This window comes from Micrasema longulum, unplaced genomic scaffold, assembly GCF_059751315.1.
Source record: "Micrasema longulum isolate JH-2025_06_02 unplaced genomic scaffold, ASM5975131v1 h1tg000582l, whole genome shotgun sequence".
NCBI classification, from domain to species: Eukaryota; Metazoa; Arthropoda; class Insecta; order Trichoptera; family Brachycentridae; genus Micrasema; species Micrasema longulum.
In genome coordinates, this window is record NW_028277778.1 from 624809 (window position 1) to 637096 (window position 12288).

Here is a 12288-nt window from a genome sequence, read left to right on the forward strand (position 1 = left end):
GTATGAATTAGGTTGTTGTATGTTAGAGTTCCTACCCCAGTTAGAGATTGACAGAGAAGATACAAAATTGCCTTTTAATGCGTATTTACATGGCGAATTAATAGTGAATTGTGTTGCGCGAGTGTTACGTCGATGATGAGTTGAAAAGACTGCACTTGAACCACATGTTGGAACTGAGTGACGTCGACGGGCTGAACTGACTGACTGAACTGAACTTGTTTTTTTTTTTTTTTTTTTTTTTTTTTTTTTTTCCTTGGTTGTGTTGCATTGTTTTTCCCTTGCTTATTATTTATCAAGGTGATATATTTGTGCTGTTTTTAGTGTTAGTGCTTTGTGTATGATTTTACGTGTAAGTGTTTGTGTACTGTCAATTAGTTTACAATCACATCAAAAGCACTAACACAAATACATGTGTCGGCGCCCCCGAATGCGACTATACTTGTTTGTGTTATGTATTTTGTTATTTGTGTTCGTTTTTATGTGAGTCATTTTGCGTGTTTGTGTTTTGTGTACCTATAACCTCTGTTTTCATGGGCTAGTTTCGCTTTCCGACATTCGTCCAAGTGTTAAGGGAACCATGAGAAACCTTAACAGGAAAGGGAGGTATCTGTGGAGAAATTTTGATTAGTTTACATTTTAATATTGTTATTATCACAGATTGTTATGACAAGTATAGAGTGCCAGCCTCTTTACTTGTTCATGGGTCTTATTCTATCTATAATTACTTTAGCAAAGTTCACGAACATCCCGGAGAGTAACCTGTTTTGAAGTACCTGCGTAAAATCTTCAAATGGAACATTTAATCTGTTGCACTCTTTTTCGAAAGAGAATCGATCTATGGCAAACATGGGGCAGTGAAACAACAGATGATCTACGTTTTGCTCCGTCTGTGCGTCGCAAGGACAAGCCGGATTATCTTTCAATTTAAATCTGTGAAGATAAGAGAGTGTGGCTCCATGGCCCGTTAGAATTTGGGTTGACTCGAATGTTGGCGTGTTTGATTTTCTGAAGTTTTTGCACTCTTCTAGTGTCTTTAAAAAGTATTTGGTTCCAGAACCAGTGGTGCTGCTTTGGTATCGTTCTTCCCATTCTGTTAAAGTCAGACTTCTTAATTCTCTTTTGGCGTAACTAAGTGGAAATTCAGTGTAAAGCTTTGCGGTTTTTACGTGTAGAGCTGCGCTTTTAGCTAGTTCATCAGCTCTTTCATTTCCCGCAAGGCCATTATGGCCTCGAATCCACATAAATTTGCAATCGATGCCTTTGGACTTTAAGATCCGAGATGAGTTTTGGATGTAGAAAACCATCGGATTGTCGGGAGCCCCGTCTTCAAGTGCTTGAACAGAGCTTCTAGAATCTGACAACAAGTTGACAGTCTTCCAGTTGCTCGTCTTGCTAGAGACCCAGTCTAAGGCTTTCATAATGGCGAAGAGTTCGGCTTGGAATACCGAGCAGTAGTCAGCCATGGGAAGCTTCTTTCTGTGTACTTCTCCGTCATTATTAAACACGGCGAAAGCTGCTCCCACTTTTCCTTCAGTTTTACTTCCATCCGTGTATATATCGATTTCTTCGACGGGGAATTTGACTCTTGCGTACGAGTCTGGGTAACTGGTGATTTCACCTATTTGCTCGCTTGGATGCGGCAGTTCCGTGTACGCTATCCTTCCCTGGTATCTTTGATCATCTGGTCTATTAGTGATGGTGAGATTCTTCTTCGTATTATAGATTTCTCCCAGCTCTTTAACTTTTAAGTCCAGTGGAATCAGTCCAGCTATTGCTTGTACAGATGTAAGGGAAGCCGTGCGGTATGCTTTGCATATTCTTATTCCCATAGATCTCTGTACTCTATTTAGTTTCGCCTGTATATTTTTCCTTTTTGCCGCTTCCGACCACACCGCCGCAGCATAGGTGATCATCGGTTCCACTACTCCAATGTAAATTGACCGCAATATTTCAGGATTAAGACCCCATGTTGGCTTGGCCATGAATATTAATTTGTTTGCGATTTTTGTCGCTTTTTTCGTTACTGAATCTACGTGTTTACTCCAATTAAGATTCTCATCTAGTACCACTCCAAGGATTTTGCAGTCTGTTACGAAGTTAATTCTTTTTCCCTTCATGAAAAGGCAAGGTGCCTGCGCCTTATTGCGCTTAGTTATGAAGAGGGCGTTAGTTTTTTCCTCTGAAAATATCAATTTGACTTTGTCTCCCCATTCAGTGACCGAGGAGAGCGTTTCATTAGTTATACTCTCCAGAACGTTAATGTCTTTGTGCTTTATGACCAGTAGTACATCATCTGCAAATGCTTGTAAATGAACATTGCAGTGATATTCTTTTTGTAAAAGTTCGTCTAGGACGATATTCCAAAGCACCGGGCCGCAAGCAGATCCCTGTATGCAACCCTTATTGGAGCCTTTCTTTGAGCTGGCTCCTGCGTATTTTATTTCTACCATCCTATCCGAAAGGTAGTCCTTGAACATGTTAAATATGTTCAAGGGGCAGTCAAGTCGCGCTAGTTGCCGGAGGATGTGAGGCCACCAGGCATTGTCGAACGCTCCCTTGATGTCAAGGGATATCACACACACGTGATAACCTTCCCTTGTTGCCGTCTTGATGCAAGTTACTGCGTCAAGCATGGCGTCCTCTGTACTCTTTTGTCGAGTAAAACCATATTGGCGAGGACTCAATTTATTATATTTGTTGAATTTCCATGATATTCTATTAATTAAAAGTTTTTCTAGGACTTTACCCAAGACTGGTAAGAGTCCAATGGGTCTATAAGAAGTGACATTGCCGTAGTCTTCTTTGCCCGGTTTGGGTATAACTTTTATTCTTGCTATTTTCCACAGTAGTGGAAAACAGCCAACTCTAAGGCAAGCGTTATATATGCTGACAAGAATTTCTGGATGGAGCTTGAACGCCATCTGGCAAATGTCTGCAGTGAAGTGATCACGACCCGGTGCTTTTCCGGAATCTAATTCTAAAAGTGTTTTTCTTATTTCTAGTTCGGTAAATAGTACATCATTATTTTTTAGAAGCGCTGCTTCTTTGTTTTGTCTAATCAAAAGTTGCTCGGCTGATTCTTGTGACAATGAGTCATCGGGAAAGAAATGTCTAAGAAGCTCGGTGGCCGACTCCTCCGCTGAGGTTGTTTGTTTATTTTGGAACTTTAGAGTTTCTGGGGGGCGATATTGCGTTGATTTGAGAATTCTTTGCACTGTTGACCACGTGGTTTCTTTCGATTGTGCCGAACAGAAATTTTTCCAGCTCTGGGTTTTGGTTGTCGCAATCAGATTTTTATATTTTTGTCTAATCTCCAGATAGGCTGGTAATGTGACATTTACTCTCCGGCTAGCGGCTGAGTTCACAAGTTTACGTTTAGCTATAGTCACGTCTTTTTTTTTTCTTTTTTTTTCTTTTTCTTTCTGGCAATTTAAATTTTGGGAGTTGGTACCATTTTTCTTTTTTTTTTTCTATTTAAAATCGTTTTTGTGAGTTGGTACCTCCATTTTACTCCGCGTGCATACATCCGCTTAAAATCAATTCAGTTGTGTTGTGACCAGTCTCCAGATCGGTGAGTGATTTACATATATTACTAATCCATTGCATTTCTCGTCTTTCATTTTTGTTTTCGGTATTTTGTCGTTTGCCATTTTGTAAAGCCATTTTAGTGCGCGTCCTTTAGTTCATTTTCTACTAAATTCAGTAAACTCACTAGCATCATCTCCTTTTCTCAACGGTAAATTCATTCATTTTAGATTCGTGTCGTGTGACGTTTTTTTTGACCGTGCCGGTCGGCCGGATTGCACATACCCGCTTAACTTAAATTTTGGGTTTGTAGAATGGTTCTTAGAACCCCTCCACGGAGAACCCGAAAAGATCCTCCTGACAGATCTTTGCCGGGAGGCCCACTCTCTCCTCCCTCTCCGATCCCTTCAACATCGAAAAAAGCATTTTCGGATGATGAAGAATGCCCCGAAGAGCAAAGTCATGAAATTGTCATGATACTTTCGCCCACAGATACCATTAAATCAAAAGCAGAGCAAGCGATTCGCGCATTGTCAAATAGTGGAAACATTAAAAGCTCCATTAAAGCAGAAATTCGTGACTGCCTCAAAGCTATAATTTTTGCAAATACTGCTATTGCCGCTGAAGCTTCGGCGACAAAAATTCGCTTTGAAGCAGAGTCTCTTAAAGCACAACTTTTGTATACTGAGCAGGCTCTTGTACAAGAAATAAAGCATAGTGAAGCCTTGACCTCGTTCAAAGCACAGATTACTATGCCCCAAAGCTCTTCATTATCGCCTGCTACCGCATCCTCAGCCATAAGCTATGCTCACATTGCAGCAACCAATGCTAAGCCAGAAAGCGGTCTTTCTATCGAGCCTATAGTTGTAAAACCCAAAACACGGCATACAGTAGTCATCCAAGGAAAACTGCCCACAGCCAGCGAGGCCCTGGAAAAAACCATTAAAAGTAGCATCAACGTGGTAACATTAGGCGTTGGAGTTCGGTCCCTAAAAAAGACGGCCAACAATAAAGTTATTATTCAATGCGACACTGAGGACCAATGTAAAAAACTTACAAGCGAAATCGCAAAAAATAATGAGCTCATTGTACAAAATGGCGCTAAAATTAGGCCTAAAGTTATTTTAAAAGGTGTGGACGCAGATCTCACAAAAGAACAAATCATTGAGGCCCTTTTTAATCAAAATGACTTTGACAGCTCTGCATACCAAACGGCAGAATGTAAAGCAGCAGTACTTTTCACTCTGCCATTTAAAAAAGATAACAGCCGTAAATGTGCTGTCCTTGCGGTTCAACCGCAAATTTGGACCCGTCTCGTAGAGATGGGCAGAGTCAATATCGGCTACGCTAAAGTTGGGGTAGCAGAGTATATTTCATTAATATCTTGTCAGAAATGCATGAGCTACGGACATTCCGTGGCTCACTGTAAAAATAAAGAAGTGTGTTGGAAGTGTGGTGGAGAACACCGCGCAGCCCAATGCACAGAAAAGGGCAGCACGACCAAGTGCAATAACTGCATCTTGGTCAACAAATTGTATAAAACAAATACTCCAACGAACCATAAAGCTCTGTCATTAGAGTGCCCGGCGCACCAGAGGCAAATAAATAGGTATAAGAACATGGTTGACTATGGCCAGTAAACCATTTAGTATCATTAAAGTTGCTCAGGCTAATCTACAAAGATGCGAATCTGCCACCGTATTGTTTCTCAAAGAGGCGGTTGAACAACATTTTGACATCGCTTTAGTACAGGAACCGTATGTTGGAAGCACCGGTAAAATTAACAAATCTACGTATGGAGGAAAGATTTTCCAAAAAAGAGGCTTAAATTTCCCGGTCAAGGCAGCCATAATAATATTTAACCAGGAATTTTCTAAAAACTGCATTTTACTTGATAAATATAGTAATAACGCCAATATTTTCATTGAAGCAACGGTGGAGTCGCAACCACTAATAATCGGCTCTCTTTACTTTTCACCGAGTGAAGACATTGACTCCAGCCTGAGTAAATTCAACGCAGTAACGGAAGACAAAGGCCAATGTAAAATCGTTATCGGTGCCGATGCAAATTCTAAAAGCATTTGGTGGGGGAGCGATAGAACCGACAAAAGAGGCGAGAAAGTCGTTGACTTCATATCGCAAAAACAACTACATATTGTTAATACAGGAAACCTGCCTACTTTTGAAACCATAAGAGGCAGCAAATTATTAAAAAGCGTCATAGACATCACGGTTTGCACCTCCAACATGATCGGCCTAGTCGACAAATGGATGGTTAATAGAGAAATAGCAGCACTGTCAGACCACAATGGAATAACATTCGATTTGTTATTAAAAACTCATTTATTCACTAAAGATAACGCTGATACAACATTTCTGTACAAAACATGCAAAGCAAACTGGGACAAATTCAGCACAACCCTAACAAAGATATTAAAGGAAAAGGGTCTATCCCAAACAGATATCGACTCCAATAACGAACAGAGTGTCCTAAACAGACAAGTCAGCCTTTACACTGACGCAATCTCTGAAACTTGTCGATCGTCAATACCCACTATGAAAACAGCGCCTCTCAAAAAATGTCCATGGTGGACAACGGAATTGACTAAAATGAAAAAAAAAAAAAAAAGAACTGAACTTGTTGGGCTGAGTGACTGGCATTGCCACGCTCTGTAGTCTTTTCATAGGCGATGTTCCATTAAAGTTCATTTCATCATGGTAGGGAGGATGTAAATGTACTGCAGAAAGATGCCCCCGATTTCATGTGCAATACTGTTAGAGTTGCCGTTTTGGGTTCTAAAGAAAATGATGACATTGCTTTCTTCGGCTATCACACTATTTTGAGTGAAACGTTTTAGCACGCGTGTGTCATCGATAATGGACGACAACGCTTTAAATACAAACACAAAATGCGGGCGTATTGTCTTAAAGCAATTTCTTCCTACCTACCCAAACCGTTCAGTCTGAGCAAATAACATATTATATGGACATATTCTAGGTAGGTAATTATACAAAATCTAATAATTTTATTTAAAAAAAAAAATAACTAAAGATTTACTCCATGCTATGAAGATAAGAGAAGGGATAGGAAGGTAAGAAAAAAAAGATAGAAATAACTCAAACATTTAGATAGTGACATTTCAATGTTGATTTGAATGTAAATAAAGAAGGGACGTCTCTAACATTAGTAGGTAGATTATTCCAGAATCAGCAACTCAGTAGTACCTTATTTTCACAGTTGAAAGAGGAGGCTATAAAATTAAAGCGGTGAAACAGAGTAAAGAGAATTCTCTCGTTACTACTTCAGAACGAAAAGATTGTCTATTTTGTGATAGAGGTTGGAAGAGCTTTCTCAGATAAACAGGCGAAGAACGATTATTCCAAATATTGTGAAGAAGTGATAAAATGTGAATGTTTCTTCCATGTCTGGGAAGTATAGTTGGGTGCGGTATACGGTTATGTGGTCAAATTTACGAAAATTTAAGATATTTTTATAATTTTTTTATATATTTTTATTTTTGCACCACAACAGGACAGGAGGCCCAATTACAGTTGTGAATTACATCGCAGAACACCCAGCCTTGAGAAAAATCACTTTTAATTTTTGTGTTCTCACCGGGAATCGAACCCAAAACCTTCCGTGTGTGACCAAGCGTCTTGACCACTGCACCACGGAGGCCGCCTATCTTTGCATAGTCTTTGTTGCATAACTTGGAAAGAATCAACAATTTCATTTATCCAAATTCTCTTATTGGCGTTGGTGGCGGGTGTGAGGTGTAATACGGCGACGTGTTGGTACTGTCCAAAGTGCTATGAGTCGGCTGGTGAAGATTCGGAAGAATCACAGTATGACTATTAACACCAAAAAGAGACCGATGTGGAGCGTTGGACACAGAGCATCTGAAAAGAAAACAATTTAAGCTTTTGAAATGCGGTATTTGCGGTGAATGCTGCGGATTTCGAGGACAGCCAGATGTACAAATATATCTACTACAGAAACTAGACATAATAAAAAGATTAGCATCCATGTGCGAGAAAAGAATCCTAAATTTTAGACATATTTTTAGAGGGAACTCTGATAGTTTAGAGAAAACTATCCTGCTGAGAAATGTTGAAGGGACAAGGTCGCGTAGAATTCGACTGATAAGTTGGAGCGGCATGGCCACTGAATTGTCAGAACTATCATTAAAAATGCCAATCTAGATGGAGGGAGACTGTCCACAGACTAGCCATGCCTGGAATCGGGCGTGCTTACTATCCTAAGACGTGAGGCGCGGAGTGAAGACGGAGATATTATGACTGAAAAATGCTTCACGCACTTGTATTGGTGATTCCAACTAAATTAACGGAAATAAAAAACAAGTGAAAAGATGAAATGAAATATTTGTGTATAATATGAGTTAGTAATATAGAAGATATAGGTAGTGAGAGATAATAAAACAAAATATTAACATAAACATGTAAAAGAGAGTAAGTTTAATAAATTAAGATTCAGAAATAAAATTGAACAATACAAAATTTCATATAAGTATGTATTGGCGATATTAAAAAAAAAAATTTTATTGCAACTGAGATGAAAAACATTTTAGAGAAGAAATTATGGAAGCCTAGACATTTATAGGGCTTATGACCCGTCGTTGGCTGGTTTAAGTAACGCCTTTAAAGTTTTAATACATTGTGGAACATTCACCCTTTTTCCTATGTTTCAATACCCATATTCCTTCGATGAGGAAATTTAGTGCTTCAGTGTTGCTATTCAAAAAAAAAATTCTTACACGCCGCGACGTAAAAATCAAAGTATTTAATTATACGGAAAAGTTTCTCTAAAATGTACGAAAAAAAATAATTAAAATGGACTACTTTAAATGACGTCACAAGCTCTTTAAAATGATAGAGCGTTGTAATAGATTTTCGGTTTCCGGAAAGCTATACCACCAATTAGAACAATTCACCAACGTGACGTCACGCGCGTAGTGACTAAAAAATTACAAAATCGTAGCGATGATAGTACTATACATAAAAATAAAGACCAACATATATACTTTATTAAAACCACTAATCTTCTTTATTCTTCCATCTGTTGATTTTTGTGAGGTCTAATACCTGAAACCTCAATTCATGTAGGTGAGATTCATCTGGCTCAATTATTGCATCTACTCGGTAACGCCTGAAAACATTTTACAATTGTTATACCTTTTCTTAGACCAGATGGTTTGATCAATATTTTTTTTAATTTTTCCAAACGTTTGTAGAAAAATACTTGATTCACCCACTAGATCGTGATTATTATAAAACCACTTACTGATTTCGAGACGTACCCGTTTCTTTGCGAAGAATCACTTTCAGAAAGCGTAATGGAAGACTATAATGTATTACGACAACTATTAGTTCCTTTGTGCAGACTATCGTACGATAATACGCAAAGTTCTCCCTAGACACATTTCTACCCTAATTGCTTTACAGTTATTTGATAGTGACGCAGTATTATGAACTGCGCCGGAGACACGTGTAAGCGTGTTATTAGAGTTGGTGTGTAGTATGCAGCGTACGGAGTGTAGAGTGCATTGCTTTACATTCCTAAGTGCATCCAATTTGCAGTCAGACAACCTGTTATAATTGGAAGCGAGGCATTCCTTAATTATTACGGTGACTGTTTTACTAAGAGGGACACAGCGTTCTTCACAGGGTCGTACAATATTTATGTGCAAGGATTATAAGGTCCTTTTTAACGCTTAAAAAACAAGTGTATCGTTTTTTTGGTTCTAGAACTTGGTAGTGGTGTGAGTCAAGAAATTGAAAAAAGAACTTCAATAAAATTGACTTTATTTTTCCGATAGAGTTAGTAGTATCATACAATAGTAATTTCTTCAGATGAGTGACGAACAGGGTGTAGATTAAGGTTTTTCCAAATTTAGAAATAAAAAGGGGCTAAAAAGTCAGCTTTCAGATAACTCAGGATACAAAAAATATTGTATACTACTTTTGGTCTTCAACCAGAGATTGAAGTTTTCGAAAAAGTCAATTTTTTGCGCTAAACCGGCTGTCATTTCGTATTTAAGTAAGAAAATCAGTCCAATAAAATTTTATAATTTGCACAAAACCTTATTTAATAAGCGTCTAAGGGCGTAACTTGCACTAAGTTTTATAATAAATGGGTAGCATTGTTTTAACGAGCCATTGTTTCCGTCAAACGTGTTTGAATTTGTAATGTGAAAAAGTTATATCTTTACTAACAAAAAATAATTTTATTAATATAGATAATCAACATAATTAATTAATTCACACAGTTATAAACTTCAAACTTCAGTGGAGGGCCAAAAGTAGAGTGGCAAATTAAAAAAAATATTTTTTACGTTTAATGTGATCCAAAATGCAACTTTTTGGACCCCATTCACTGTGCTGTTTAAAAAAATAAAATACTTGATACATCACCGGCCCACTCTAGTGTAGTTAAGAATGCAACCGAAGAGTGCATAGAAGATCACTTAGTTAACAAGGTTTTGAGTATATCCAAATGTTTGCGGATTGGCTTTATTTCCTCCCAGGGAGTTATTTAGACGTAAATTTGTTGAAACAGAAGGGGAAAACATTTTGAGAAGAGAATATGGAAGTCTAGACATTTACATGGCTTATGACCTGTCATTGGATGGTTTCAGTGGTCACTTTACATCCTGTGTAACATTCACCATTCTGCCGATGTTCAAACATCCAAATTTCTTTAACTTTCCCATTTGTTGACTTTTGTTAAGTAAAAGAGCTGAAAAATTTATCATGTGGGTGACATTCATCCGGCTGAACCAATTCACCTACTGGGCAACGCCTGAAAACAATTTTCCAATTTTTATACTTCTTCTCACCAGTTAATTTTATCAACAATGTTTTGAGTGTGTCCAAATGCTTGCAGACTGGCTGGATTTCCTCCCAAAGGAGTTATTTAGATCTAAATGGAAGAGTTTGGGAAATGTAAATGTTTAAATATAGGCAAATGTTATACAGGGTGTAAAGTGGCCACTTAAACCAGCCAATGACAAGTCGTAAGCCCTGTAAATGCCTAAACTTTCATATTCCCTTGTCAAAATATTTTCCCTCTCTGTTACAACAAATTTAGATCACTTAGTTCGTTACGAGACAAATGGCCGCTGCTAAGACGCGTCTGTCCAATTTTTTTGTTGAGAAAAACATGAAATAATTGTTTCCTTTATACGAAATATTACTGCGCAGTAAATATAAACTTGCCGCCTAAATACGAATTACACAATGCAAAAAAATGAAGTAATTGTCCTCTTTACAGTAAATATTATCGCGCGGCAAATCTAAATATTCAAGGCCTTTGTAATAATGCCGCCCAAATGCGAATCACGTTGTTCGAAGAAAATAAAGTAAAAATATTTTTCTTAACGCCCTGTTGTACTCTCATATTTGTTACACACATATTTATTCTAAGTGTTTACCCAACACTCTAAAATAATATTTAGACAAGAGTACATCTTAAGGTTTCATAATTAAAATACATGTACAAAAAATGTTTGTATTAAATAATACAAAAAATATATATGTGGCAAGCCATAATCACAATACCCTAGTAGGCCAAATAGTAAGTCGTGGTAATAGTCACTAATGTAAGTTAGGTAAAATATAATTTGTAAAATTGTTAACAAACAATAATATTTATTGTAACAACTTTCATACGTACAAATTTTGTGACTACATACGGTCTTGAAACTATGTCACTTACTGTTAGAAGTGTTCACAAAATTAAGTGCACTCAGTGGTTTATGGAAAGACAAATGGGCGTCTCCTTAAGGGACCGAATAAGGAACGAGGAGATAAGACGCCGTACGAAGGTGACCGATATCGCAGAAAGAGTAAGAAGACAAAAATGGCAGTGGGCGGGTCATGTGGCGAGACAATAAGTCGATAGGTGGACCCCCAGAATACCAAACTGGAGACCCTACGAAAGTAAAAGGAAAGTAGGATGACCTCAGATGAGATGGGCTGATGACGTCGTCGAACTCGTGGGCCATGGATGGAAACAGTGTCCAGGATGGAAAAACTAGGAAGAGGCCTATATTCAGCAGTGGAGAGAAACAGGTTGATAAAAAGAACAAAAAGCTTTTTATAACAATTAAAGAATTCAATTAAGCTAGCCAATTTGAAAAAAAACAATCATAAACTTTTTTTTATTTATTTGTGCATGCTGTGTTCATATAACTGATGAACAATATCTAAACATAACCAATTGTGATTATTATACTAATGTCGCATGTATTAATTATTGTTTGTAAACTATAATAAATAACACGAAAGTAAAACATGTCTAGAAATCTGCTCATAAAACGTTTATGGAGGAGCCATGTGGCCTCGCGGAGCGGTGCAGTGACAGGAATTAAGGAGACGGGTTTGGACTGGAGGCTGGAGATGGCTCTGGGACATTTCACTTTTCTCACGAAGGAAGATGGTGAGGGGTCTTGGAGGCGTCTGGTGATATCCGCATGCTCCAATTAGGAAAAGAAGAAAAATATTGTATTACAAACAGTGAAATAACTCCGCCCACATATCAGATAACCATTTTAAAGACCGTGGGTCTTCCTATCGATTTCGCTCATACACAAAAACAATCGTTTGGCAAAAATCCTGATTTTTTTTTCTTTCGATTTTGTAAACCGCGACTTCAATTGAATTTTCTTCTGTAGGGTTCATATTTTGGTACCGTTTATGAATTTCACCTAAAATATAGGCAACGACTGATTATTTTTCAAAAAT

The 12288-nt window shown here is 37.8% G+C and overlaps 1 protein-coding gene across 1 annotated transcript; it reads right to left on the minus strand.

Moving 5' to 3' along the window:
- Positions 1–689: 689 nt before the first annotated feature.
- LOC148280411 (uncharacterized) lies at positions 690–2633 on the minus strand. The gene has a single exon (XM_088228457.1). The coding sequence runs from the start codon at positions 2631–2633 to the stop codon at positions 690–692; it is 1944 nt and encodes a 647-aa protein (XP_088084583.1).
- Between the last annotated feature and the right edge of the window lie 9655 nt (positions 2634–12288).